General features: G+C 42.1%; 1 protein-coding gene across 1 annotated transcript in view; it reads left to right on the forward strand.

Annotated features, from left to right (window-relative positions):
* Positions 1–24,959, forward strand: part of LOC104017002 (uncharacterized) — a 36,362-nt gene that overhangs the window by 7,364 nt on the left and 4,039 nt on the right. Inside the window, exons 3-10 of the mRNA XM_087744918.1 lie at positions 520–659; positions 1,627–1,859; positions 8,979–9,215; positions 10,629–10,706; positions 11,992–12,208; positions 16,820–17,028; positions 17,554–17,626; positions 22,369–22,486. Of these exons, the coding sequence (XP_087601044.1) occupies positions 520–659; positions 1,627–1,859; positions 8,979–9,215; positions 10,629–10,706; positions 11,992–12,208; positions 16,820–17,028; positions 17,554–17,626; positions 22,369–22,486 (1,305 nt within the window). The remainder of the gene's footprint in view (positions 1–519; positions 660–1,626; positions 1,860–8,978; positions 9,216–10,628; positions 10,707–11,991; positions 12,209–16,819; positions 17,029–17,553; positions 17,627–22,368; positions 22,487–24,959) is intronic.

Genomic DNA, 24,959 nt, shown 5'->3' on the forward strand with positions numbered 1-24,959 from the left:
GCATCTGGAGATACCCTGTTTTTCTCAGCAGTTTGTGAGGAAAACTATTTTTTTCCTGTCTTGCAAAAAATTTTAGATTTTACATCTTTTCCTCTATTCTGCAATGAAACCTTTCTTTGGCTGAAAAAAAACCCCAAACCCTAGAGCTGAACAAAACCTGGCCAGGGTAGCTGGAGCCATTTACTTCAAACCAGCAGACAGATAGACACCTGTCTAGGACCAACTGGAAATGGGAATGATTTGGGGTTGAACGGTGGGGGTCACTTTCCTTTGGTCCCACAACCCCTTCTTTCCAAGCACCAATGGCTGGAGGGGCTGCCAGCGCCGAGGTGGGCCTATTGCCAAGCCAGGTCCTCTTAGGACTGTAATTTAGGGATATTTGTAATGCTTCTGGGCTAATTTTTCATGCTTGTGCACAGATGGACCTTTTCCAGGAATTCCCTCTTGGTTGCTGTTTTTTATGCAAGATACTCAGATTTTGGTTGTTACCATAATGTTGAAATTCCTTTGTTTTTCCAGAAAAACTTCACCTGACCATGGCCCAGGAGATGCTGGAGGAACTGAAACCAGAGTTAGGTTGCAGGAAGAACACGCCTCTGGCTCTTTGAATGGCAAGTTGGTCAACCAAGAGGATAAAATTTCAGCAGATAGGTGTAAAGGTTATCACTGAAGTTCATCATCCTCTATCTTGAGTGAGGAAAGGAGGAATGCCATGGAAATACTCAGAAAGTGTGAAAAATTACTTAAAAAGAAAGATAAGAACTTCCTTTAGGCTTCGATCTTCCTTTTGCATGAATTTTCCCTGTCCTCCACCTCCCACGCCCTTGTGCCCACGCACATATGCCCACGCACATGCTCATGACTGCTTTAATTCACAGTGCCAGCCCCATCCCTTAGCGAGCAGCAAAGAGATCATCATCTTCCCTGGTAGGGGAAGGAAGGGAAAAATCATGTTGCTTTGGGTTTCGTGGTGTCTGATAGGGGTTTATGTGCTTTTGCGGTGGAGGTGGCCTGTGGCCAAGCACTGTACCTTTTCAAGTAGCAATACCCAGGCTTGTATCCCCATATAAAGCCTATTACACTAAATCTATTCCTAGATTCATTCTTCCCAGATGTTCCCATCTTTTGAGTAATATATCATCACAGTGAAGTACTCTTATAATGTATTACACTAATACATTGTTCGAAGGACACCACTGATGATAAATTTCTTAAATGATGGTGCTGTCTAGGGATAATGACTCTAAGAGCAAATGCAAGGTAATGTAGTGATTTTTTTTAACCGGGTTCCAGAAAGAATATGGAGACATCTTAAAGCCATTTTCATATGGGGGGAATGTTAAAATATGCAATATTTCAAGCACTATTTAACAAGCACTTGAACAATAGCAGCATTGATGATGAAGGTTCTACATTTAAAACCAGTCCCTTTATTCTGTTGTCTTTTAGCTGCATTTTAGATGAAATTTTGTCAGATTCTGTTGTTAAACCCTTATTTGAAAGTGTTTTAAGATTAGATTTTTTTTTTTAATGATCACTTAAAAGGTACATCTAATTTTCATTGTGAACAGGGTACAATCTTTCCTATGGTTTTATTTTTAAATTTTCATTATTGTCTTTCAACAGGCCAAATCTTTAGGATGTTTGTTCATATGATCAGAGCCAGGAAGATTTTATTAATTGGCAAGCTTAAAGGTTACAGTATCCTTGCTATTGCAGAAGAATTGCCAGATGATGGCAAAATCTTTGCATGTGCAGAAGTGCCATATCTCGGAGTGAACAGCCAAGAAGCATTTGATTATTCTTCAGATGGTAAAAAGATAAGCATGCGAGTGGGACCAATGGCAGGCACCTTGGAGGTAAAGTCAGTTAGAAGGGGAGGTTGGGAACATCTTGTGCAGAGCAGATTAAAGAGTTTCAGGCAGCTCTTATTTCCTGCCCACAAAATGCTGAATGGTGACCCTAGTTTGCTTACAAATATGTGAACATGCTCTTGCACTGAAGTTATTTCTTATTGATGACAACGTATGATGGGACGGCTCTGTCACACAAGATAGATTTTTTCCTTTTTAACTAAAATACTGCAGCTTTTTGATCAGAGGAATCACAAGCTCTAAATGTAGGTCGATATGCTTCAGTGGCAGAGTTTTACTTGATGTGGGTGGGCTTTGTTTCAGGGTCTCTAATTCCAAATATAACAAGCTGGAAGAGTGTATCTGTGCCCTGCTGAGCCAGCTCCTGAGAAGGTCAGCTTGCTCCCAATGTTCACAAGAATTGGGAAAGTCCTGAAGAAGTTTGTAATTCAATCACAACCTCTCACTATTCTCCTCCACTGAAAACACTGCAGGCAATTAGACCCCAAGTTTCTCACTTCCAGAGCAACATGATAAGCTTCAGGCAAGCAAATGCGTTAGCTGTATTTCTTTCATTCTGACTAGTGACTTTGTCCCAAGAAAAAGAAAAGCTTATGCTGCCAGCAGCCAGAGGAGTCTCATGTTTAATTCTAGTTTATGGATCTCCAGGATGATGCCCATGCCAGGTTCATTAAATACATAGCCTTCCTATTATTAATGCAAACCAATTTGATCTGATTCCATTTTCAATCTGGATGTGTCAGTGTGAGCTTGATCATAACTTTATTTGCATTAACAGGTACCATATTTGAATCTAAAATGAAATGGCCAGGAGCTTTCTGACCTCTGGCTTTCATGACCTCCAAGTTTGATAAGAAAGAAACAAAGAGCTTTGCCAAGTATGTGAATAAACGAAACGTTACAGATCACCTGCAATGTGAAGCATTTAAAATCCCAGCTCCCCGCAGTGAGTGTGAAATTAATTGAATTGCTGTTGCTCTCTAGTGCCCATTCTGTGCAACTGACTTACTGTGACTGAATTAAAATATCTAGAGGCAGGCAGAGTACATGCTGTGTAGAGATTAAAGAAGGGAACAAAGACATGAAAATTAAATCCTTAAAACAGAACATTGCAATTGATTTTATATCCTCCGATTGCAATGTGAAGGCACATCCTGACCCTAGTCCTGCAGGTACTCAGGGCTTCAAATAGCTCTTGGAGCTGATGGGGGTGGAGATGCTCGTGTTTGGCAGGAGAGATCCCAGTGCTGGGGACACCTCTCTATGCAGGATTTCTGCACTGGGCTCTGAGCTTTTGTTGCTCAACCTGGCAGATATTTTGTCATTGGTATCAGGACAATCAGGATTGTCCTACAGGTCCTAATACACAATGGCTGTAAATGATGAAACAAAGCATTGGATGGCTTCTTGGTGCCTTTGCATTTTGGACTTATTGAGGTTTGCCTGGCTGGAGTGGGGCAGCCGTGTGGGGACACACCCAGATGCACGGAATAGGTTCAGGCTGTGAACAGCGTGCTGCCTTTTCCCTCCTAGAGAAGACCACTTTAGGTTGGAGACCAAGCAGGCTTCCTCCACTGCCCCATGGGCATGCTGAAAGGCAGGAGGATGAGGCAGTCACGGGCGGGAGATGGGCTGGGGATGGCACAGGCGAGCTCTCACAACTCAGCTTCATGGAGGAGGTGGAGAACAACAGTGTTTCTGTTCCCCATCGTTTGCAGGGTGGCTGGTCTAGAGCAGAGCTGGCTAACAGTTGAAAAGCATGGTGAGATTCAGGAGAGCTGGAATAAGCTCTTGCAAGGATTGTCTTTGTTGTCTATGGTGTCTGCAGCCCTAGGTTTCATTCTTGTCCCTCTAGAGAAACTAGAGGGCAGAGATGTTCACTCACCACTTGCTCTTTGGAGGTAGCTGCTGCAGCTTTCTTGTTGTGGTGACTATGGCTGAATTTTGCTTCCAAGCTGAGTGCAATAGGGCAGGATTTCTGTTTATCTGCTGCTCCTCAAATTTTTGCAGCAGTGCAAGCTCCTGGGAGCAGAAGATTTACCTTGCTGCACTTGTTCTTTCAAAACACAAAAATGTCATATGATATCTAAATAACACTACCTGGCAGGGAAGTCCTTTTCTGCTGCGTGAAGCTATGATTCAGACTGTCCAAACTGTCAGAAGGTATATGATGTACTCTCACTTCTGGTGTAAAACTAGTCCACTCAAGAGTTACATCCTAGCCTCAGGTAGAGGGTACCATGCAAGTGCTGCAGGATGTGTCCAGCACTGTGTCCACATCTGCTGTCGATGCCCGTTACAAGGAAAGCCGCCAGATGTTGCAGCAAGTTGCCACAAAGATATGACACATCTGTGCCCGTGCACTGCAGACAGCAGGGCCTTTGTGGGACTCATGTGGCTCTGGCTCTTCCACCTACAACTGCAGTTCATCAGAGCTGTGAGCGAGCAGAGAGCAGTGCAAAGGCAGCACATCCGTCCATAGCGGCACCTTGACCAGGGTTTCTGAAGCCTCTTACTGCTCCTTTGCTCCTTTGCACAGCATTGGTGGGGATGGCCAGGTTCCCTGCCTCTCATCCCAGATCAGAGCCAGCTGCAAAACATCTGTGATTTTGAGCTGTCAAAGGATGCTAAATACCAGACAGGAGCTGCAGATCTCAGGTACACAGTGGGGTTCATTTGGTACCCGAGGGCATGGTGGAAAAGAATCTACCTTTCCCACACGTGAAGGGCAGGCTCCCAAGCTAGCTTAGGTCCCCACCAAAACATGTAGCTCACATACACCATGGCACAAGCCTCTGTGCCCAATGACCTCAGTAATTTTTACATAATATTTTGAAATGTGGACTGAGGGGAAGCCTTTCCTTGGGTTCAGTCTTTGATAGAGGTGCTTTCAGTGGGAATTAGCTACCTTTTCAACATGTGCTGGGCCAGCGTTTAAAAACCTTTCCCAACAAGCTCCTTAAGCCTAAACTCTGTCGCGCTGTGCCTGAATAACACGTCTTGCCATGCATCAGCTGTGAGCAAGAGGCCTGATCCTGCACAAAGAGCTTCCTTTAATTCCCAGTGGACTTTTGGTTGAGCAATGGATGTAGGATTGAGTCTGGAGGGAATGCAAACTACCAGGAAATTATTCCTATCCATGATTTTGATGCTTCCATTTTAAAATCGAAAACGCAACACAAAAAATAACACCGTGTTTGCAGCAGATTCTGCTGATTGCAGGGCATTGTATAAGCATGTCAGGGTTTTCTTTTTTCTTTTTTCCCTCCTTTTACCAGACAGAATAGGTGAAGAGGTTGAGCTGCAGATCTCATTTCTCCTGTTTTGCTGCTTGTGAAGTCTGCCAACAGAATCCACCTTGACAAAGTCAAGGACTCTGCGTTTAATGTTGAACTGAGTGAATAAATTATGCATGAAATTGTGTCGGAGTCTCTAGTGTGCAGAATTGCTCCTTTTGATATGAAAGGTTAATTCAGAAAGGAGTCCAAAATAGCTGGAAATTGTGGGGATAAGTGGATAGTATTCACTGTTGTGAGCTGTTATTACTAGAAATTGCATTCCCTCTCTAGCTTCCCTAGAGATTTAGCTTTGCCGGTGAATATAAACTGTACTCAATAGAATAGCATTTAGGAGTAACAAGAGTGTATGTCCACATACAGTAAAATATTCTAATGGTGTTTTAAAAGGAAGCTGTACTTTTTCATGTATTCTATGTACCCTAAGGATGAATTGCTATTACATTTAGGTCAAGAACAAGGCATAGGGAAGGTAATAAGTTTTGAGTACATCTTTGTTACAAATATGCTGACTGTATGATCCATATCAAAGGAACTGGACAGTCATTTTTTTCTGATTGAGTTTGTATGTGCCTTATGAGAAAGCGTTGTCTCTGATCAGGACTCCAATCAGGTTTTCTCTCAGCTTTGGCAGAAGATTCATTCATGTTTTTATTTGGGATGTCCTCTCCCTGATCTTTTCCTGTATTCATCAACAGTGTTGCTGTGCCCTTTCTCATGCTTGCTTTTGATGCATCTCCTCTATGCAATGCAGTGCTACAAGTTTTTTTTTCTTTTTTTAATCCCAAAGGAAGTTAATGACTCACCGTAAGCAAAAGCATTAATTTTAGCCAAGTTTGCTCTGAATTAAGACATTTCTTGTTGCCATCTGTTACCATCTATGATGCCTCTGTAGCAAGGAGCAGGGATTGCACTGTAAACATTCAGGAAATTAGTTTCAGTGGGATATTTTGCAGGCAGATTACTTCCTTCTGGATCTCAGCTTTCCTCACAGTTGGAGATGTTTGGGCTCTGCATCTCTCCTAGCAAAGGACAAAGGCATCTCCAACGAGTTGTGAGGTCCCAGACCTGGGATCTCCAATGAGTTGTGAGGGCCTGGCCCAGTCTGCTCTGGGAGGAGGATAGTCAATCCCTCCTCTTAAACCCCTCATCCATTTTGAGAGGGACAACAGTAAGCTCTCCTCTTCTCTCCATCATTGCACTGATATTTCCAGTGCTTAGCTCTCCAGTCAGAGCTACCAGTAGGGCAGCTTTTTATTTTTGGCTCTCTTGGTTCAGCAGCGGGTGCTGGCAGTGAGGAAACCCTCTCCAGTGTGGTACCCTGGCCATGGTGACCACCTGTCCAGGTGACCCGTGCTCTGCTAGCCAAGGAGCTCCACAAAATGGAGCACTTTCCTGTTCCTGTAGCTGTTATCCTTTTGTGTAGAGGGTGCTCCAGAGGCAAAGCTGGTTGAAGGAATTTCATAGATTCCCCTTATAGGCCTAGAGCTGTTTCCAACTAAACATGGAAAACCCAACAGCAGTCTTGAAGCTCTGGAACGAAGAAGTTCAAATGATGGCAGGGTCGCAATACGAACTCCAAGAGAGTGATTCAGGCATTTCCATATAGGTGTCTAGTACTAGGTATCTAGAAAAATGAAGGGTGCCCAACTGACCTTCATGGCTGGCCATTCAGGACTTGATGAACTGGCAGAAGAGAAATGCCTTCCATATGGTGGCCTTGCACACCCAGGTGGTGCAAGGACAAAACAGGCATGTGCTGGACACACATACAACACAGGCACCCTCCTAGGATGAAAGCTGTGAAGTTAAAAGGTGGTTTATTTGTATCAGACGATAGATAAGAAGGAGATAAGCTGTCAGCAGGGAGACAGTACAGAAAGAGGGCTGAAATGAGAAGTCCAGCAAATATTCAAAGAGCTACACAACTCCATATGGACCTAATGAAGCCAACACATAAAAGTGAGATTCTTTTTCATTAGGGAGCCATACCATGGAGCAGTAATAACATATGTTCAGAGATGGCCACATCTGCGTCTGAATGTCTGCCCCCCACCTCCTCCGCCCGGGAAGGTTACAAGGCAGAAAGTCATGATAATTACTTGAATTCGGCTTTGGCTCTTCTCTCTGGGGAATGAGACCTCTAATCTTTCTTCCCAATGGACTGCTCCTCCCAGCTTTCATCTTCTGACCCTTCTTGAAGTATCTACATTGGACAGACTGGATAAGTTGCAACCTGATATAAGATGCTCTTCCACAGTAGCAAAAATGTTCCTGCTGCTTTCCCCCAATACAGCTCAAGAGGTAACCAGGGCAAAATTTTCTTACTGGTCATGAAATGAAAAGATGAATCCCAGGAAGCCAGATGTCCCAGTTTCTGCTACATTTGTTATAAACCAGCATATATTTGGCCTTAAGGTCTTCTTTCATTATAGTGTAGTATCAAAAGGTGTGCTAAATGCAGACTCATGAATGCTTTTGGCAGACCTTCTGTGCTATCAAGCATCTGCAGTTAAGTGTGACTACCAGGCTCTCAGGCAGGCTTAATTTCTTAACCACTAACAAGCTCACAATGACACCAGTTTGCACAATAGAGTAATTCAGAACTTGAATGATCCGCTTCCCGCAATTTCCTTGTCTGAATGACTCCCTGCTTCAGAAAGGCTCCTGAAATCTCTGTTTGGGAGCCATCAGCCTCACTCCCAAAAACAAATTAGTTTTTCACATTCTGTTGCCATTTGTTATTGATGCTTTCTCTTGTACATCTCAGGGGATTGCTCATCACTTATTGTGCACAGTGTCTCCAAACACAAAAGGGAAATCTGGATGCAAGAAGTACTGTTAAAAGTTGTGGTAGAAACAGTGAGTTCTGGAAAACATAATTGTTTCTCTTTTCACTCGAAATGCCAAGACTTGAAAGCATTTCTGCTTGCCGAGATAGGTGGATGAGCCGTTGTTTCATTGGAACGCACACAGATGCAGTTAAATAGTCCCAGATGGAATCTGAAATATTCCATAGCAGCCTCTTGGGCAGCGAGTGCATTAACTGCCACAGGAGAAGGCTGTAAAGGCTCCCATCTGGTCATCCATCAACACTTTTATACATTATCATCAGCAGCCTGCTTGGAGGGAAGGTGTGCCACATTTCTGAAAATCCAATTAGATGATAGCAGCCAGTTCTCTTTTATCCTCTCTGTTGCTGAGCCATCCAAAGCATTTTTTTAGATTAAAGAAACATCATTTTCCTTCACAGGAGCTGTACTGCTTTATCTCTATCATGACCTGTTCTTTTATGTGCTTTATAATTCTATTATTAATTGGAATTTCAACCATTTTCCTGCTACTGAAGTGGGACTTGCTAGTTTGCAATTCCCACGATCAGTCCTATGCCTCTTTCTCCCAAAGACTGATATAATCACCCCTCTTCAATTTGTTGATAGTTACTCTTTGGAGTAGTACCTCAGCCACAGGGTTTTGATACCAATCCTCTCCCTTACCCTGATGGATCAATTCACTTTGACTCTAGATATGCAGATGTTTCTGCTGTGACTCTCAACACCACAAGCTGGGATGAGCCATCCTCTGTTATATCCTGTTTTTCTTTGAGAGGTTCAGAGTTTTGGGCACCAGCATTGCTGAAGAATTGTTTGCAAAGCATGGAAAGATTTCCAGAAGTAATTCTAGCAACGTTACCTTAAAAGAACAGGGTTCCTTCTGGTTTGGGTTTTATATAAAGGACATTTTAGTGGCAAGACTTTAAATTTTCGGGTAAATAATTAGTGTTTTCTCCAACATAATTTTTTTCCAGGCATTACATGCTGAGGATGAGCACTTTGATATAGTCTTTATTGATGGTGATCAAAGGAATGCTGTTAACTACTACAGCTTTGTCATGGATAACCACTTGCTGAGAATGGATGGAGTGATCTGTGTAGAGAATACACTCATGAAAGGACAAGTCTACCTGGAGAACATATCTGATGAAAATGTACTAGCTGTCAGAAAATTAAATACAGTGATTAATTCAGATCCTCGTGTTGAGCAGGTTAGTGCAATGCAATTGGTGCCTGTGGTACTGCATCTATGGAGTTTGCAAAGTACTCTTTTAAAATGTTTCTTTTGTTGATGCCATTATCCAGGGGACCTAAAATGAACTCAAGTTTTCTTATAATTCACCTCACTTGAGCTCTATCTATGAGTTTCTGTATTCAGAAATGGTCCCTATTCTCTGTCTACATCATATACAGTGTTAAAGGCAAGATAAAAGTGGAGCACTTAAGAGTAAATAATCAGCTCTACAGTACAACGAAGGAACCGCCACTCTGCTTTAAAGGCTCTGGAGGCTGTAGGGCATCACCAGCACAATAGGAGTCAACAGAGTCCTACTGCAGCAGGAGGGAAAAAAAAGAAGTAATAGGATGCATAAACAATATGCTATGGTTTTAGAGGCAAAATTAAACAAACATCCTCCAGGGCTTTAAAAGCAGGCATGAATGATGCTACCCCAGGGCAGTAGCCATCAGCCTGCAAAGCTTACTTTCATGCCATGGCTGTACCGGGGTGGCAGAGGGGCTGCCGTGGCTGGGGGGAGCCATCAAGGATGGCCAGATCCCTGCCTGCCCTTCTGCACTGTAAGGCTGGTCCCATGGTGGGACAGGTGAGGTCTGCCGCCTCCCTCCCAGGCACCCCCTTCCCCTGCTGTAGCTCCTCTCCAGGCGGTTTTGGTACGTGCCTCAGAGGCTTTAAGGCCCTTGTCTGTCTGCAGGTCAGACAGCCTCTAGAGATGCCTCCTGTCATTCTGTATTTATTCTATCTTCAACGTACCAGTAGCAAGAGCTTTTCTTTGTAGAAGAGGAAAAATTAATGACAATTTTCCATACGCTGAATCTTACTGTTAGCCATTCAATGGATGTAAATAGCATGTTGTTTCCATATCTAATGTTCTTATAGATGGATATTGGTGTTGAATCTCCAACACTGAATACAGGTTTCACTAAAGTGTGATAATGGTATCAGAGAAGGTAGGTGGCAAAACCCACTGACATTCATCTATGGGTGCAGGATAGATGTTCTGGCAAATGCTGAAGAACACCAAAGTGTTGCTATTATGGTTTGCTGAGCTCCAAGAATAAGGCTGGAATATCCTCATGACAGCATTAGCCAGGCAGTGGAAACCCAGAAACCTCAGCAGCTGGCACTGATTTAGAAAACAGAGAGACAAAATTGCATTTTTTTTCCTGGCATTTGTGGAAGCCATGAGTTTGGAAGAGGAATGTGAGCAAATACAAATGCCTGACATATTTGTATTGGAAGGAATTTCAGCTAAAGAACAGGAGTAGGAGAAAAGTGACTGTGGCCTAAGGAAGGAAGGGCTATCCTTCATATCAGTGGAATTTGGGTGATAGAAAGCCAGGTACAAAGCGGTTGAGAACTGTGTGTGTATGCATTATATTTGCAGATAATTTTACCTGTGCAGAGCGGACTGAGCATCATTCAAAGGAGCCCTGCACCTCCAGATGCAGTGATTGAATCCAAGGTGTGTATTTCCTCTCTGTGAACACTTCTGGGAAAATTTTGACTCTGCTGAGGACAGTGACAAAATAATTGACAGTGACAAAATAATTTCCAGGGGTTTGGTGGAGAGAGCCCAAATTCACATTCATGTTCTGTCATGCCATGGTGCTGTGCAGCACTGACTTACCAGCTTAGGGTTTGGCACATATTAGCCTCACTAGTCCAGGGCTGTTAAAAAGATGATTAAAGCTATTAAGTGCCAATTCCTTGCAAAGACTTTTGGATCAGCCATGCTGGTGCTGTGATAAATCCCCGGAGGGGCTGGCATGCTCCTCACCGGGTGTCTGTGCCCATTGCTCTCTGGTCCTTCTCGTGCAGGGGAGTGTGGGCAGATGGAGCTGGAGCCCAGCTGTAATGAACCAATGCAATATTTCTGAAGTAGCTCTTTTTTTGCCCAAAGGCAGCACATGGTGCCCTCCTATGGTCTCTGAGCTTAATAGTTTCATGGCCTTAGATTTTGCTTGTCCTGTGGAAAAGATGATGCCTTTATCTTTCTTCATTTTATGTAGTGGGCATCATCCAGCTGTAATGAAATTCCCATCTGGAATCATAATGGCCTAACTCAGTAAATCCAGACCCAAACATCTTGATTGTTTTGCAGTTTCTGAGTGCTCTCAAAGCTACACCCACTGGCAATTCCTGGCATTTCAAACCCAATATTTTAAACATCTTGTATTTTCCATTTTGATTCCAGTCAGGGGAAATGATGTATGGCAGCTGATCAGATGACAGCTTGGTTTAAGTTATTGGCTGGTATCTTTATTTGTGCACCAGCCTTGTGAAGATATTTTGATTGCACTCCAGTTGAGCCAAATCCTGCCTTTGGAAACTTGTTCTTAGCCTCCATGCCTTCCTGGAGCCAGCTGAGCCTGAGGGGTAAAATAACTGGGAGACTTAATCAGTCATCTTCTAAGACATTGTACCTGACCCATCTCTCATGGGAAGCTGGGTCAGGGAATACCATACCCTACTCTCACGTAAGTGGAGTGGTTGGTGCATCTCCCCAAACCATAGCCCTTCTGCTCCATTTTCTTGCACCTTAGTGCTCCTATTGAGACTAATATCTGTGGGGATAAAGGGTGCTTTATGGCTTGAATTAGTCATACCTTTTGTATGTAAATAATGGGTCAAGAAGACATAGATCCCTGTTTATGCTCTCACCTCATACTCACAGGCAGAGTCCTTCATAGCTATCACTTACTGAGCTTTGCACCTTATTGTGCAATGTATATATGTTTTTGTTTTAGAAAGAAGTGGTGAGGGATGACGTCTTCTGGGGTTATAACAGGCGCCGCATCCTTGACCGGCTGCGTTTGGATGGCAAGGTGGCCTATGTCACAGGTGGAGGGCAGGGAATTGGAAGAGCCTTTGCTCATGCATTGGGGGAAGCTGGTGCTAAAGTAGCCGTTGTGGATCTGGTCCTTGCAAAGGCAGAAGCGGTGGTGTGTGAGCTCAGACTCAAAGGTAAGCACGGGACTGACCTGCAGGTCCTGCTGTACACAACCCAGTGATGGGTGCTGTAATGGGCTGCTTCACTTGTTCAAACCTGACCCTTTCTCTGTGGTGCAATTCTCTTTCATCCAGCCCTGATGTTCCTCAGAGTAGACTGTGCAGCAGCCAAGGCACCTCAGGCTTACTAAGGGTGGATGACAGACCCAGTGTACAAACTCGTTAGCATGTACTCCCTCCCTGGCACCTCTTCCATACCTAATCTCTGGACCATGAGCAAAAACACCAAAACAAGGTAGAGGTATTGTCAGCCTAAATCTCTCATTGTGCCCTCAAACTGTAGCAAAGTCATTTTCGAAACCCTCAGCTATAGTTCTTTCAAACATGCAAGATCAGATGTAGGAACAAAATGCTAATAGACATAATAGCTAAAATCCCAAAGAAAAGGTAGAAACCTCTACAAGCCACTTCTATTTTAGCAGCAAAAACAGAAAATGTAACATAAAATTGAATTTCCCCCTGGAGTCATGCTAAACTGCAATTGCAAAGGGGAAAAAGAAAACTGGAAATATAATTTTAACGAGAAAAGAAAGGAAGTGTTACTCATTTTATAATTCCTTTTGTGAGATTACAACTGAGCCTTCTTCGAAGTTCAGTACTTCATTGCCTCTAAAGATGGAGCTTTACCCAGGAAATTTTCACATTCCTGTTTGGATAAGTCACCAGTGTTTGTTTCCACTCTGACTTCAGAAAGGGATTGGGCCATTGGAAACAGTATTCTCCAGCAAAACCAGCCCCTGCAGAAGTATTTCTATCACCCAGTCTCAACTTCCTGAGGAAGGGGGCGAGGAATGGTTCAGTTCTGCTTTTGATACCATCCTGAGCCTCCACAGAGAAAATCTTAAAAAGTCCCAGTCTCTACGATCCCAGCTCTAGTAAACAGGAGATACTTTATGCTCAGTATTAGTGTACTGGTTAAAGCTTTGATTGCTGATCTGATCCTAATGACCTAGAACAGAAAGTGTCCAGCTCCTATTACAAATTCTTGAGTCATCCAGTCCCTCCTTCCCTGAAGCTTTTCATTTTCTTATGCACTGAAGCCATATGGTCTTGGCACAAAGTAGCTGTGCCCTACAAGTTAACTTGCCTTTTGGACATTTTTTCACGGTGAGATCCTGCATATCAAGTAGAGCTATTCAGATAGAAATGGGCTACTTGATAGAGCCATGAGACTTTGGATGCCAAGAGCCTATTTGAAAACTAACTTAACTTTTCTCCAGGGCATTTTCAGTAGGAGTTTGATCATCCATCCATCAATGGCTGCCCTACATCTCTGCTCCTTCACCAGTGGGCTGCAAGCCTGGAGGAGGTTGGGGGATGTAACAAAATGCAGTCGGAGAGGTCATGAGGCATAGCAAATATTATTGCAGTCTAAAGTAAAGAAAATCTCGCTTCTCAGTCTTTACACATCTTTATCCTTTGAGGTCACATATTCTCTATCAACTTGACCAGTGCAGCTAGTCAGGGCACATCTATTCCATCTCATGATGGTTTTTGAGGTTTCAAATTTATTGTCATTCCTTGTTGGAACAAAACCCAAACTTTGTAATGCTTTTGTGAAAGGGAATTATATCCAAATGCCCGTTTTTGGAAAGGATCTGAAAAGGTCACATTTTCAATCTCTTTCTCTCCAGAGGTAACTAGAGAGCCAAGCCTGGACCTCAGAAGCTTTCTCTTGAAAACTTTTGTTGAAATCAATATGTTTCCATGAAACGTTTTGGCTTCAAAGAAGTAACATACTCTGTTGGAAATAAATTTTGACAAAAAGGTTCAGCTAGCTTTACTCTCAAAATATTCACATGAGTAAATTGAAGCAATCGCAGTATTAATACATATTTTTCCTGCTATAATAAGCACAAAGGAGCTGTGATTTTTTTTTCCCCTCTTTGGTTGTGGATCTCTAACTCAAAGTTGGAAACGCAGTGCCCCAAGTCATTCCCATACTGATACTTTTTCAAAACATTTTGCTTAGCTTTCTTAAACTCACTTTACTTCTTATACCAAGAAGCCCTTTACTGTCTTTTGGGACGGTGCCATCATTTCATGATGAATTTTAAACATCAGAACCTCTGTGATCTATCTCAGCTTTAGCTTTGTTAGACAGCTCGGGTGTATCTCCCTTGACTACAGGGGTCTTTGTTTTTAGATCCTGCGTGAATACCTTTTTCAACAGTTGCTAATGGATCCTGACAGAAGAACCAAAAATGATGAAACATAACCAAAAAATCCTGAGGGTTACCTTCCACTACATACCCCTCTGTCTTCAGGGGGAATCACTGCCTGTACCTTAAGGGAAGAATTAGTCTGATGGGATTTTTAAAATGTGCATTTTCAGTGTAAACTATGCAAATGCCTTCCCCACAATGTCACTTCTCATCTTCTTGTCTATATGCAATGTATTACTTCCATTTATACGGAGAGACCAGAGACAAAGCCCCGTCTCAGGGGGGCCATGTACATGTCCCCTGCAGAAGGGCACCTCAGGCAGATTCAGCACATCTGTGCCTCTCCAGCACGGAGCTGCTGGGCTCTTCTCCTGCCCCTCTCATCACAAAACTGCCTCCACAAGCATCACAAAACTAAATGGATGACTGCAGAGAGGCATTGGTACTGCTGTGCATGGAGCAGCACAGTCATGCCTTGCGTTTCTTACCTTTGGTTAGGACTACAGATTTTAAGCTATTTTTCCATAGTCTATTTTATTTTTTTATTTATTTTTAACAGATGGTTTGGGGGGACAGTCGAGAGACAGAAAGTAGTTTTTTCCCCTCTCTCAGAGTGCAGGGATATCAGCTGAATTGATTAAGGTCAAGTATGGGACTCTGGTTTGAAGTGAGCGTGCCTTCACTGCTTCTTCGCTAGACACTTATGCATGGCACCTTTTGTCTTGTTTTTACGAACTATTGTATAAGATGAAGCCATAAATGGGGTGAGAGTTGGAGGGCAGGTGAAGAGCCTCATTCTGTTACCATTAGTAACACGCTTGCACCCATTTTGTCTGTAAATTGAATATGAAAGATTGCAGCAGCTCCCTGTACGTTACATGTCTTAATAACAATTAGGAGGAGCAACAGGGGCTGTCTGGCTATTCTTATTCTTTCAACGTATTTAGCATAAAACCTGCGATAAAATAAGAGGTCTTGTTTTGTGGCAAAAACATGCATTTGTTTTTGTAGGTGGCTGTATTATGGGTCTGCCCTTTCCTCTGCCATGGAAAGTAAGGGGACTGTGGCATAGCTGAAGGCCAGAGGGGACATTAGGTCCCACGGCCCAACATGGGGAGCACCCAAGACCAGCATCACCTCAGGGCATGCGCTGCAGTAGGTTTCTGGAGGCACTGGAGATCAAGAGGAGCTTTTCCATCCAAAAGCTGTTTTCCTGTCATTTTCTTCAAACATCACTGGGCAGTTATTGTTTTGCCTTGCTTTCATGGAAGTCTCCATCTCAAGGCTTCATTTTGGGAGAGTCTTCTCCTGTTCTCCTAGGATAGGTTTAAAAGTTCTTCTAAATTTTTTATTAGAATGATCTAAAAGAGGGACCAATGGAGAATAATTTTTCCATTTAAATAGAAGTAAAAAAATCTTGCTTTCACAGCTGTAACTTCCTACTTGTGCACTGTTTGCTTGCAAACTGCTGATCTATGGTCCAATCCCAGCGACTGCCCCCCTCCTTGTGAGTTAAGACGCATTTCACCACAGCCCTTACTGGGTAGTCTTGTTTGACTTTCAGAATGGGTATAATCCCATTGGCATCAGGTGCCTCAGTAGGCTGTTTATTTTGTTTAATAATAAGGGTATTTAAAGCTGATTTTGATAGTAAATTAAATGAAGCTATTTATGGATCAGCATCAGTGCAAAACTCAATGCCTAGCTTTTTCTAGGAAGAAAAGTACAACTTTTGTATGTTTTGAATCCAGTGAATCTCTTAACTTCTGAATGTTTGTGTTATTCTGGTAGTGTGATTTGCAATGAATAAGACCAGGCACCGTGACTACCATACCTGGGAACCTGCAGGTATTCCTGGTTAGCTCCCACCTAAAACTAGTTTGGTTTTGTCTGAGGCTCCCAGATGTCTGGATGCTGTAATTCATCCGGGAAGCACTTTTGGACAAATGGGTTTGATTTCTGCAGCATCTTAGGGGGAACCGGCATAAAAACCATCTATATTTGAGCAAATGAAAGAGTCCGTTGCTTTATCTTGTTCCTGAGCTGTTAGCATCCACCCACGAGGGATGCTCTCTGTGGAACTGCTCACGGGCGGGGAAGCTGCAGTTGAGGGTTTGGACAGAAGATGGTGCAGTGTTCAAAGCTTCGTCCTGGTGGAGTGGCAAACTCCACTCTCATACCTCGGTTCTATGTTTGCCTCCAACAAGCGAACCTCGCACCAGTTAGCAACTTTAATAGCAGTATTACAATAACAAACACACATTTTGCTACAATTTGTGGAGCAATGAGTTAAGGTGGCATATATATATATGTATATGAATTAATAAATAATCATAAAACAGATTTTTTTTCTTTCTCTATGAATTCCTGTACTGACTCCATCACTCTTATTTTAATGCAGGGATTAAAAGCATTGCCCTCGCAGCAGATGTAAGCAAACCCAAGGATGTGCAAAGGATTGTGGATGCAATTGTAGCTCGCTGGGGCACGGTGCACATTGCATGCAACAATGCAGGAATCAATATGAATTCTGCAAGCGAAGATACTTCCCTAGAAGAATGGGACAAAACTTTTAATGTTAATCTACGAGGATTATTTTTGTGCTGCCAAGTAAGTATGAAACACTGTACTGGTTTGTTTTGCAAATGGGTAATAATTTTCTAAGCATTTACTTTACCAAGATTTAGTAAAATTTTTTTACTAATTATCACAACAAATTTGGTTCTAGTTTTGGTGGAGTTAAGGAGAGATTTGCTTTATATCAATTATGCATTTTGGTCAATATTTTCAGAAGCAGCTGGTACTTACTGGCTGCCCAAGCCCAGGCATTTAGGAATGGCCAGGTTTTTTGGAGGGTGGCTATTTGACACTTCCTGAAAACCAGAAAGCTGGGGGGGGGGCATTCCCAACATCAGTGATTATTTTGAAAAATATTGCCAGCAGTGAAGAGGGTCTGAAATGGCAATGGGATTTCTCCTGCATCAGCCAGTTCTATACCAAGTTTTTATATCAAGTGCTTAAAAAAAAGTGTTAGCACATAAACTCTTCTGAAAAGTGAAGACTAATTTATTATCATGTCATTATTAGCACAATCACAAAAAGGGTCACTGGTCTTTCCTTTAATTTCTGTCACAGGCTGCAGGCCGCATTATGCTGAATCAAGGATATGGGAAGATAATTAACACAGCATCTATGGCAAGTTTAATAGGTGAGTGATGAGAGCTAACAGTTGTGCTTCAGAATCCATATTTTAATTACTACTGATGCTATTTGAATCAATTAAACCTGTATTGGGAAGGAGTAAATCACTGACATTTTGTATTAGAGGAAATGTACTACAAAATTTTTATTGATATCATTTTTCACCATTTATCTGTCCTCTATGTTTTAGAGCACTTATTACTTTTTATAGAAGAGGCGGAGTCACCTTCTCTGACTCCGACGCACTGATGGCATGGGAGAGGTGCTGGTGCACTCCCCAGTAATTTCAGGAAAACGCGTCTGAGTGCGGGAAGCTGTGCCCCTGTGATGTTTACAAGCCACCCGAAAGCTTTTGTGCCCTTCTTCGCCTCAGTACCCGCGGGTTTTATTTCATTGTCGTTGCCAACAGGTGTCTCCACCAACACTGCTGAATCAGCAGTGTTGTCAAAGGCGCCAATAAACCATTGTAACATATGGAATGAAATCCCTACTGCTGAGCTAATCTGGAAGGCAGTTACATGCTGGTGAACTGAGGCCCATGTAACAAAACTTGATCAATTACACAAATTAAGCATAGCCCTTTAGGAATTTATTTTATTGGTCTGGACATCTGTTGCAGTATTGTCCAAATCCAAAAATCAAATGGTGCCTTGGGTTGCCAAGTTAGGCAAGAAAATCTAGTAGCTATAAAAGTACAACTGAAAACCCCTGTATTAATATCATGTCCATCTGCTGAATGTTACATAAATATGCAGTCTTTTTATTTTCCTTGGGAATAACATTTATTTTTACTGTGCCCAGTTTGACATTCTGTGACATTCTGCTCAGTTTATTGCACAGTAACTTTAAATGTTTCTTCAAAAATGCATTTATAATGCCATTGTTAATCTTTTTTTCAAGTGTCTTTACCAGCTGTTTTACTTATGCTTAAACACAGGCACCATGCCTCCACCCCAGCTTTGTAGAGTTACAAAATCTCCCAAAGAAAAATAGTTTTGAAAAGAATGTAAAGCTTTAAATTTCAAATGCCCCAGACTTCTGTGCTCTGCTCTGCACAGTGGGGCTCTGGTCTGGGCTTGGGCTGTCACCGTCCACATCACCGTCGCAAAGCAAAATTTAATGGGAAGTATTCCACCCTAGAGAAAGTTATGAAGTTCTGGAAATTGGCACCAGCTGGGGGTCTGCTGGTTTGGCACACTGCTCCCAGCCTTGCTCTTGCAGTCCAGAAGTGCTCTTCCCTGCTTAAGGAGAGGCATTTCCCAGCTTCTCCATCAGGCCCTGGCACAGTTCTGCTGAGCCGGGAGGTAATTTCCACCATGTCATTCCACCATGGCATCCATCCCAGCCCTAACTTGGGGCTGCACCTCCTTGGCTGGCATGCTAAGTCCACTGGGACCCACATGGGGATCATGTTTGAGGGCGGTGTCAGTCCTGGAGCAGGAACAAACACTGGAAAGCAACCCTGAGAGCAGCCTGGAAGGGTCATTGCAAGATGCGTTTAAATGTCATTGAAAGTTAATGCATGCTAGGCCAGAAGTTAAGAGACGAAGAGATGTGTTTACCTTCTGAACCTGTTTGAATCTTGGCATTGAAAAAATCTAGTAGTTATAAAACTACGACTGAAAACCACGATGTTCATATCATGTCCATCTGCTGAATGTTAAATAAATATGTTGGTTGGTTGGTTATTTAAGTATGTTGGCCAACTGGCATAGTATGAAATGTTTCTAGAAATAGTTAGGGGATATTTTTTTTTGTTGTTGTAGGTTGAGTCCTTCCTCAGAGATACAGGAAAATGAGGAGACACTTAGCAGGATAGGGAGGTTTTTGTTTGTGATTTTTTCCAGATACACTGCTCAGAATCAGTTTTAATTAATTGAAGATAAGCTGCATACATTTTGCATATGTGCATTTTGATTCTGGTATTTCACTGGAATTATTCCAGACGTATGCTTCAGCAGCGGAGACGAGGCTGCTGAGGCTCTGCGATTTGCACAGGTGTAACTCAGATCTGTAATTTTTACAGTGAATATCTTTAGTGGTAAGTGGTCTGGTCTTCTCTATCTGTGTGCACCTCTCATTAACATTACGTGGCTTCTTCAAGGTCAGGCTAGGAGCCTTATGCACTGAACAAGGTTGCAAAAACATAGTGTCAGGTGTTTTAAAATGTAATGTAGCTGATGTTGGCAGCGTTTTTATCTGCTTTCCTCCCATCTTCTCCATCTGAAACAGGAGTGAGTGTCCTCACTTCCCAGAAGCCTTACAAATTCAGATTTTTTTGGTGACACTGCTGGAGGCATAACTGTGTTCACAAGCTCTAGTTCCATTTTTTATGAGTTTGGAGGGTTGCAGATTTGCTCTTCTGTCTATAAGAGACCACCTTAGGTAAGGGAAGAGGAGGCAGTGCGGGGTGCTCAGCTGCAGAACGCCCACCCAGCGCCAGACCTTCACAATGCTTGTTGGCTTGTTCTTGAGCTCTTCCCATTGAGAGGGGCCAAGTGTCTCTGGAGGGGGAAATTTCATCTTCTGAATTACCTTCCATAGATATTCTTATGAAGACAAAAGCATTTACATGGAAGCACTCTTGAAAACCCTGCCTGAGCACCCACCCCAAATCAGAAAGCCGATTCTGATAGCTTGCAGCAACTTGCTGTTCTCACCCACGTGCGCTAGAGGTGCAGAGCCGGTGCCAAAACTCTTATCCTCTTAGCAAATGCCGAATGATTTATCACAAACAGACATGTTTGGAAAGTTTAGCAAAGAACTGCTTTTGGGAGGTTAGAAGGTTAACTACCGAAGTTGTATGTAACTTGGAGTTGATGCATGGCAATTAATCAAGAAATTACGTTCCACATCTTTTTGAGAGCCCACATGGTGCACTGCGTCTGGGGAGCGACAGGCATACATAGAGGGCAAAGTGGTTCTGCTGGTCAAAACGCGAATCATTTCATAGTGAACAAAAAATGAGCACAGAATTAATGCTGGCAGAGGGGGCCCGTGTTCTGAAATGCTCTTTGTAGCAAGCAAAAGGCCTCTGAATTCTGAGAAAACCTTCAGCACGTTCAGAAAAAAAGAGGCACTAATTGTTGCTCCCATCACGTGTGTGCTTAAATCTATTCACAAACATCTATGTTCAAGGCAAAGGTCCTTATTCACATGCTCAGTAATTTGCAGCAGGGCTTTTGGCTCTTTCAGAGTTTGGATAACTCAATTTGTTGTCATCTTTTTTCACCCTTTAAACTGACATACTCAAAAACAATAGTTTTAGTCAATGAAAGCAGCAGTGAATGTGTTGGGATACCATGGATGGTAGTGATCTAGAACTGAAGCACCAGCTTAACTTAATAAATTAAGACCAATTTAATGCCATCTACCAGAGCTGCTTATGTGTTTTTATCAAAATGTTGTGGGGTTTTCCTGCTATACCTTACACAAACGCAGCAATTCAGCTGCTTCCAGGGTTCAGCGTTACCTAACCCTGCAGGCTACAACTGCTTGCCTTTGTGATTACTGATATTTAGCACTGATTTTTCCCACTCTCCCTCTATGAAAGAGTCAGCATCTCAGTGACACTCAGTACCAATAGGGTGTTAATTATGGATCAGTGCTTTGCACTGGATTTGTTTAACAAAGTCATGATGGCAGCCAGAAAAGTCCAAGGAGAGACACACCGTGGGTGTAAATCCCAACAGCTGGACTGACTTGGTTTGACTCCCGTGGGTTTAAAGCACTTTACACCCACTGGGGATTTGTCCTTAAGTAGCTTTCCTGGGAATACTGCAAGTGTGAGAGCTGGTGGAGGGGCAGAGCCACTCGAGCACACAGCACTAACAAGCTTGAACATTGTAATTAGCAAGCCGATCATTTTCCCTCTCTGACTGACATGTGACATCTTTGAAACATTTTCAAAAGCTTCAGATTTTGAAAGTGGTGGGTGTTCTGAATTTTTGGGACACACCTGTGCTCACATCCACACAAACACTGATTAGATAATATGATGTGTTTGCTTCAGACTATGGATAATTTAAAAATTAAGGAGAATAATTTGTTCCAAGAAGCTATATATAATATAATATGTTATATAAAATCTATTATGCATTATATTATATTATATTATATTATATTATATTATATTATATTATATTATATTATATTATATTATATTATATTATATCATATCATATCATATCATATCATATCATATCATATCATACCATACCATACCATACCATACCATATCATACCATATTATATATCATATACTATATATCATGTCATATTACATACCACATCATATTATATATCATATTATATCATATCATATTACGCTATACTATATTTTATTGGTATTACAATATACAAGTATTTTGTATATAAAAATACATATGTGTACAATATATGAATGTGTATGTGTGTATATGATTATTTAACTTTCTTGGGAGTAGGCAAATATTGCATATGTATGTTTAATACATTGGTTTTGGCTTTGCCCAAATATGGGCAAATTAAATTTATTTATTTCTTTTTTTTCTCCATTTTTTCCCAGTAGCCCAGCTGCTGAGGCAAAAATGTTATATGGCAAAATACAGATTTAGAGTTTTGTGCTGTGGGTGGCTAAATTCTTGTCCCTGCCTGGTATCAGGGAAAATGGCAAATAGTTCATCTCAATGCAGGGAATTGTCCGTGTGGTGCCTAAGCTATCTCAATTTGTGGAGAATAAATAATTTTCCATTTCTGAATCCCTTCTAGTCCCACACCCGCAGAAGCAGTTGGCGTACAATGCCTCGAAAGCCGGGGTCGTAAAATTAACACAGACTCTAGGAACCGAATGGATTGACAGAGGAGTAAAAGTCAACTGCATTTCCCCGTAAGTAAAATGTAGTCTCATTCTGAAAGTACAAAGAGAATGAAATGTTCTAAAAAGCTCAAATGAACAGTATCTCGGCAAATAAAGTTTCTAATTAGCAGGTGGATTGCATCCCTTTTTATGTTGTCTTTTCCTTAACAAAGGTTTAAATACTTAGAACCAAGCCTGCTCTGTTGCTGTGTATACTCAGGGATTTAAGAAGAGGTTTTAGCATTTGATAATAGGTTTTTCAATAACGTGAAGGGTAGTTTTTAGCATTTCTCTTCCAGATGAAATATTTCCTTAGTCTGTCCAAGCCTTCTGCGGTTAAAGAAAAGGCTTTTGACACTTAATAGACAATACTTCTTTCCCCTTTTTACTTGAGACAAATATATAGGCACTTTAAAAGCCACATTGTACTGCTGTAATTGAGATACTGTTCAGCTCTGACAATCACAGGAGGCCAGGTGTAATTTTGTAAATATATATATGTATTTATTACAAATTACATTTTCCTCATTTTTAGAGGCTTAAAACTGTATGTTTTATTTTATGGTATTTATTCACAAAGAAAAATTTTCTTCCCACATACACTTTTTCTCTTCCTGTTTCTCACACACATGCCCAACACAGTCATTTTATTAAACAATTAACAGTGCATGATAGTGCTAAGCAGAAACCCAAGTGGATAGCGTTAATTGGAAGCGGTCAAATTCCGTAGACCATTGAAGTCAATCAGAGTAAGTAAGAAGGGCAGGATTTTAACCCAGGAGTTAAATTGTAATAATGAAGATATAATGTACATCAAATTAGGAAAAATAAATTACATATTTTAATCCACAAAGTGGAGTAAAAAAAAAAATCACAGAGCTCAATGGCAAGTGCCTGTGTTTTTACTGTCGGTCTGCTCTCTACTTCCTTGCGCTAGCTATCTTCCTTATGATTATTTATTACTAATTATACCAGTGACTCCAGCCGTCGCTCTATATGATCCACAGATTCTTTAAACAGTATCTTACTTTGTAATGGGATTTTCCCCATGCCAACACTAGCAGCACTGCAATAGTGTTCCCACAACTAGTGCAAGTGAATTTACACTGGCTTTCGGGAGCTAGGGGAGATGAAGGGACTTAGGGAAGCTCAGTAGGACTTGGCAGGAACTGCGTCTGAAAACACATGGGTAATCTTTACCAGCAGAGGTGGGATAGTAGTGCCACATGCACAGCAATCACGGGTAAGGAGGCTCTTAGATGAGGAATTACCCATTTCTAGGGGTTTTATATAAATTTTAAAAATATCCACGGAATGATGAAAACTCATTGTTTTGTATAAGTTGGAAGCATACACTCATATTTGAAGAAGTTATGTTTCTGGAGGCGGTTGTCAAAGCATGGAGAAAAAATAGTGACGCTTCTCTTTTTCTACTTTTCAAGCCAAAACGGGGTTGCATTTTGATCATCCCTGTCTTACACTCTAGCTCTGAGCTCAAAATCCTACAACAGGAAGAGGCGGGGTTCTTTGTGGAGGAATGGCCAGAAAGGGCACACAGAGGACAAATGTTTTGCTGTCTTTAAGGTCCCCGGTTCTGGACAGAGCAGTTCCCCCTAACGCAGCTGGGGACCCGGACTGAACCACTCGGGGAGCCAGGCAGAGTTTTCCTCCTGGCAGTTCAAAGCTTTGGCTGAGCCCCTCGTGCTGGGGCTGCCCAGGGAGCTCTGGGTAGCATTTGGAGGAAGGGAGCCTACAGCAGTTTGTATAGCTCAGATCCCTCCTCACCAGAAGCAAAAGCCATATATGCTTGAGAGTGAATAAATATTCGCGTTTACCCTTCTGCCTGTATGAGATGTGAACCTGCATTTCAGTGCAGATTTGGACCCATCCTCAAAAACGTGGACCCCACCGGCCTCGTTTTCATATCTCTTGATGTGACTCACTGAGGTACAGGGACATCTTCAACCCACTTGAACTTAATACCCAACACTGGGCAATAGCCTCAATGCAACAGCACATCTGTTGATGCCATCAGAGTACTTTGCAGGGTTGAAAAATGTCCCAAATGCACAAGTCTCTCTGAGCATGGATGTCCAACCTAGCATGTAGGCATCCTATAACAGGAGTGGATTTTGAGGAGTGTGAGGAGCACAGAGATAGATATAGGGCATGATGGTACCCAAGATAATCTCTGGATAAGTGAAATATCTAAGTGTGTCCTTAAGTCCTTTGCCCTTCCCACTCACGGTTGCATTAATGCTTTAAGGCACTCTCAGCGTACCTCTGTCTGAAGCTCCAAACACTCCAGTCTGGCCTTAAACATTATTTCACCATGCAAACCTTTTGGCCTTTTTTCCCTCTTCCTATCTGGTCACTTTTTATCAACTTAATATCTTAATGAGTGCATAAAACTTATGCAGAGCAATGCATAAAAGTTATCAATGCATAAAATGTTATGGCAGAGTCCTTAGGATAATTTATTGCATTTATAAAATTGAAGATT

The sequence above is a fragment of the Nipponia nippon genome, unplaced genomic scaffold (assembly GCF_047370975.1).
Source record: "Nipponia nippon isolate SJK-2023a ecotype South Korea unplaced genomic scaffold, ASM4737097v1 scaffold_9, whole genome shotgun sequence".
In the NCBI taxonomy this organism is placed as follows: domain Eukaryota; kingdom Metazoa; phylum Chordata; class Aves; order Pelecaniformes; family Threskiornithidae; genus Nipponia; species Nipponia nippon.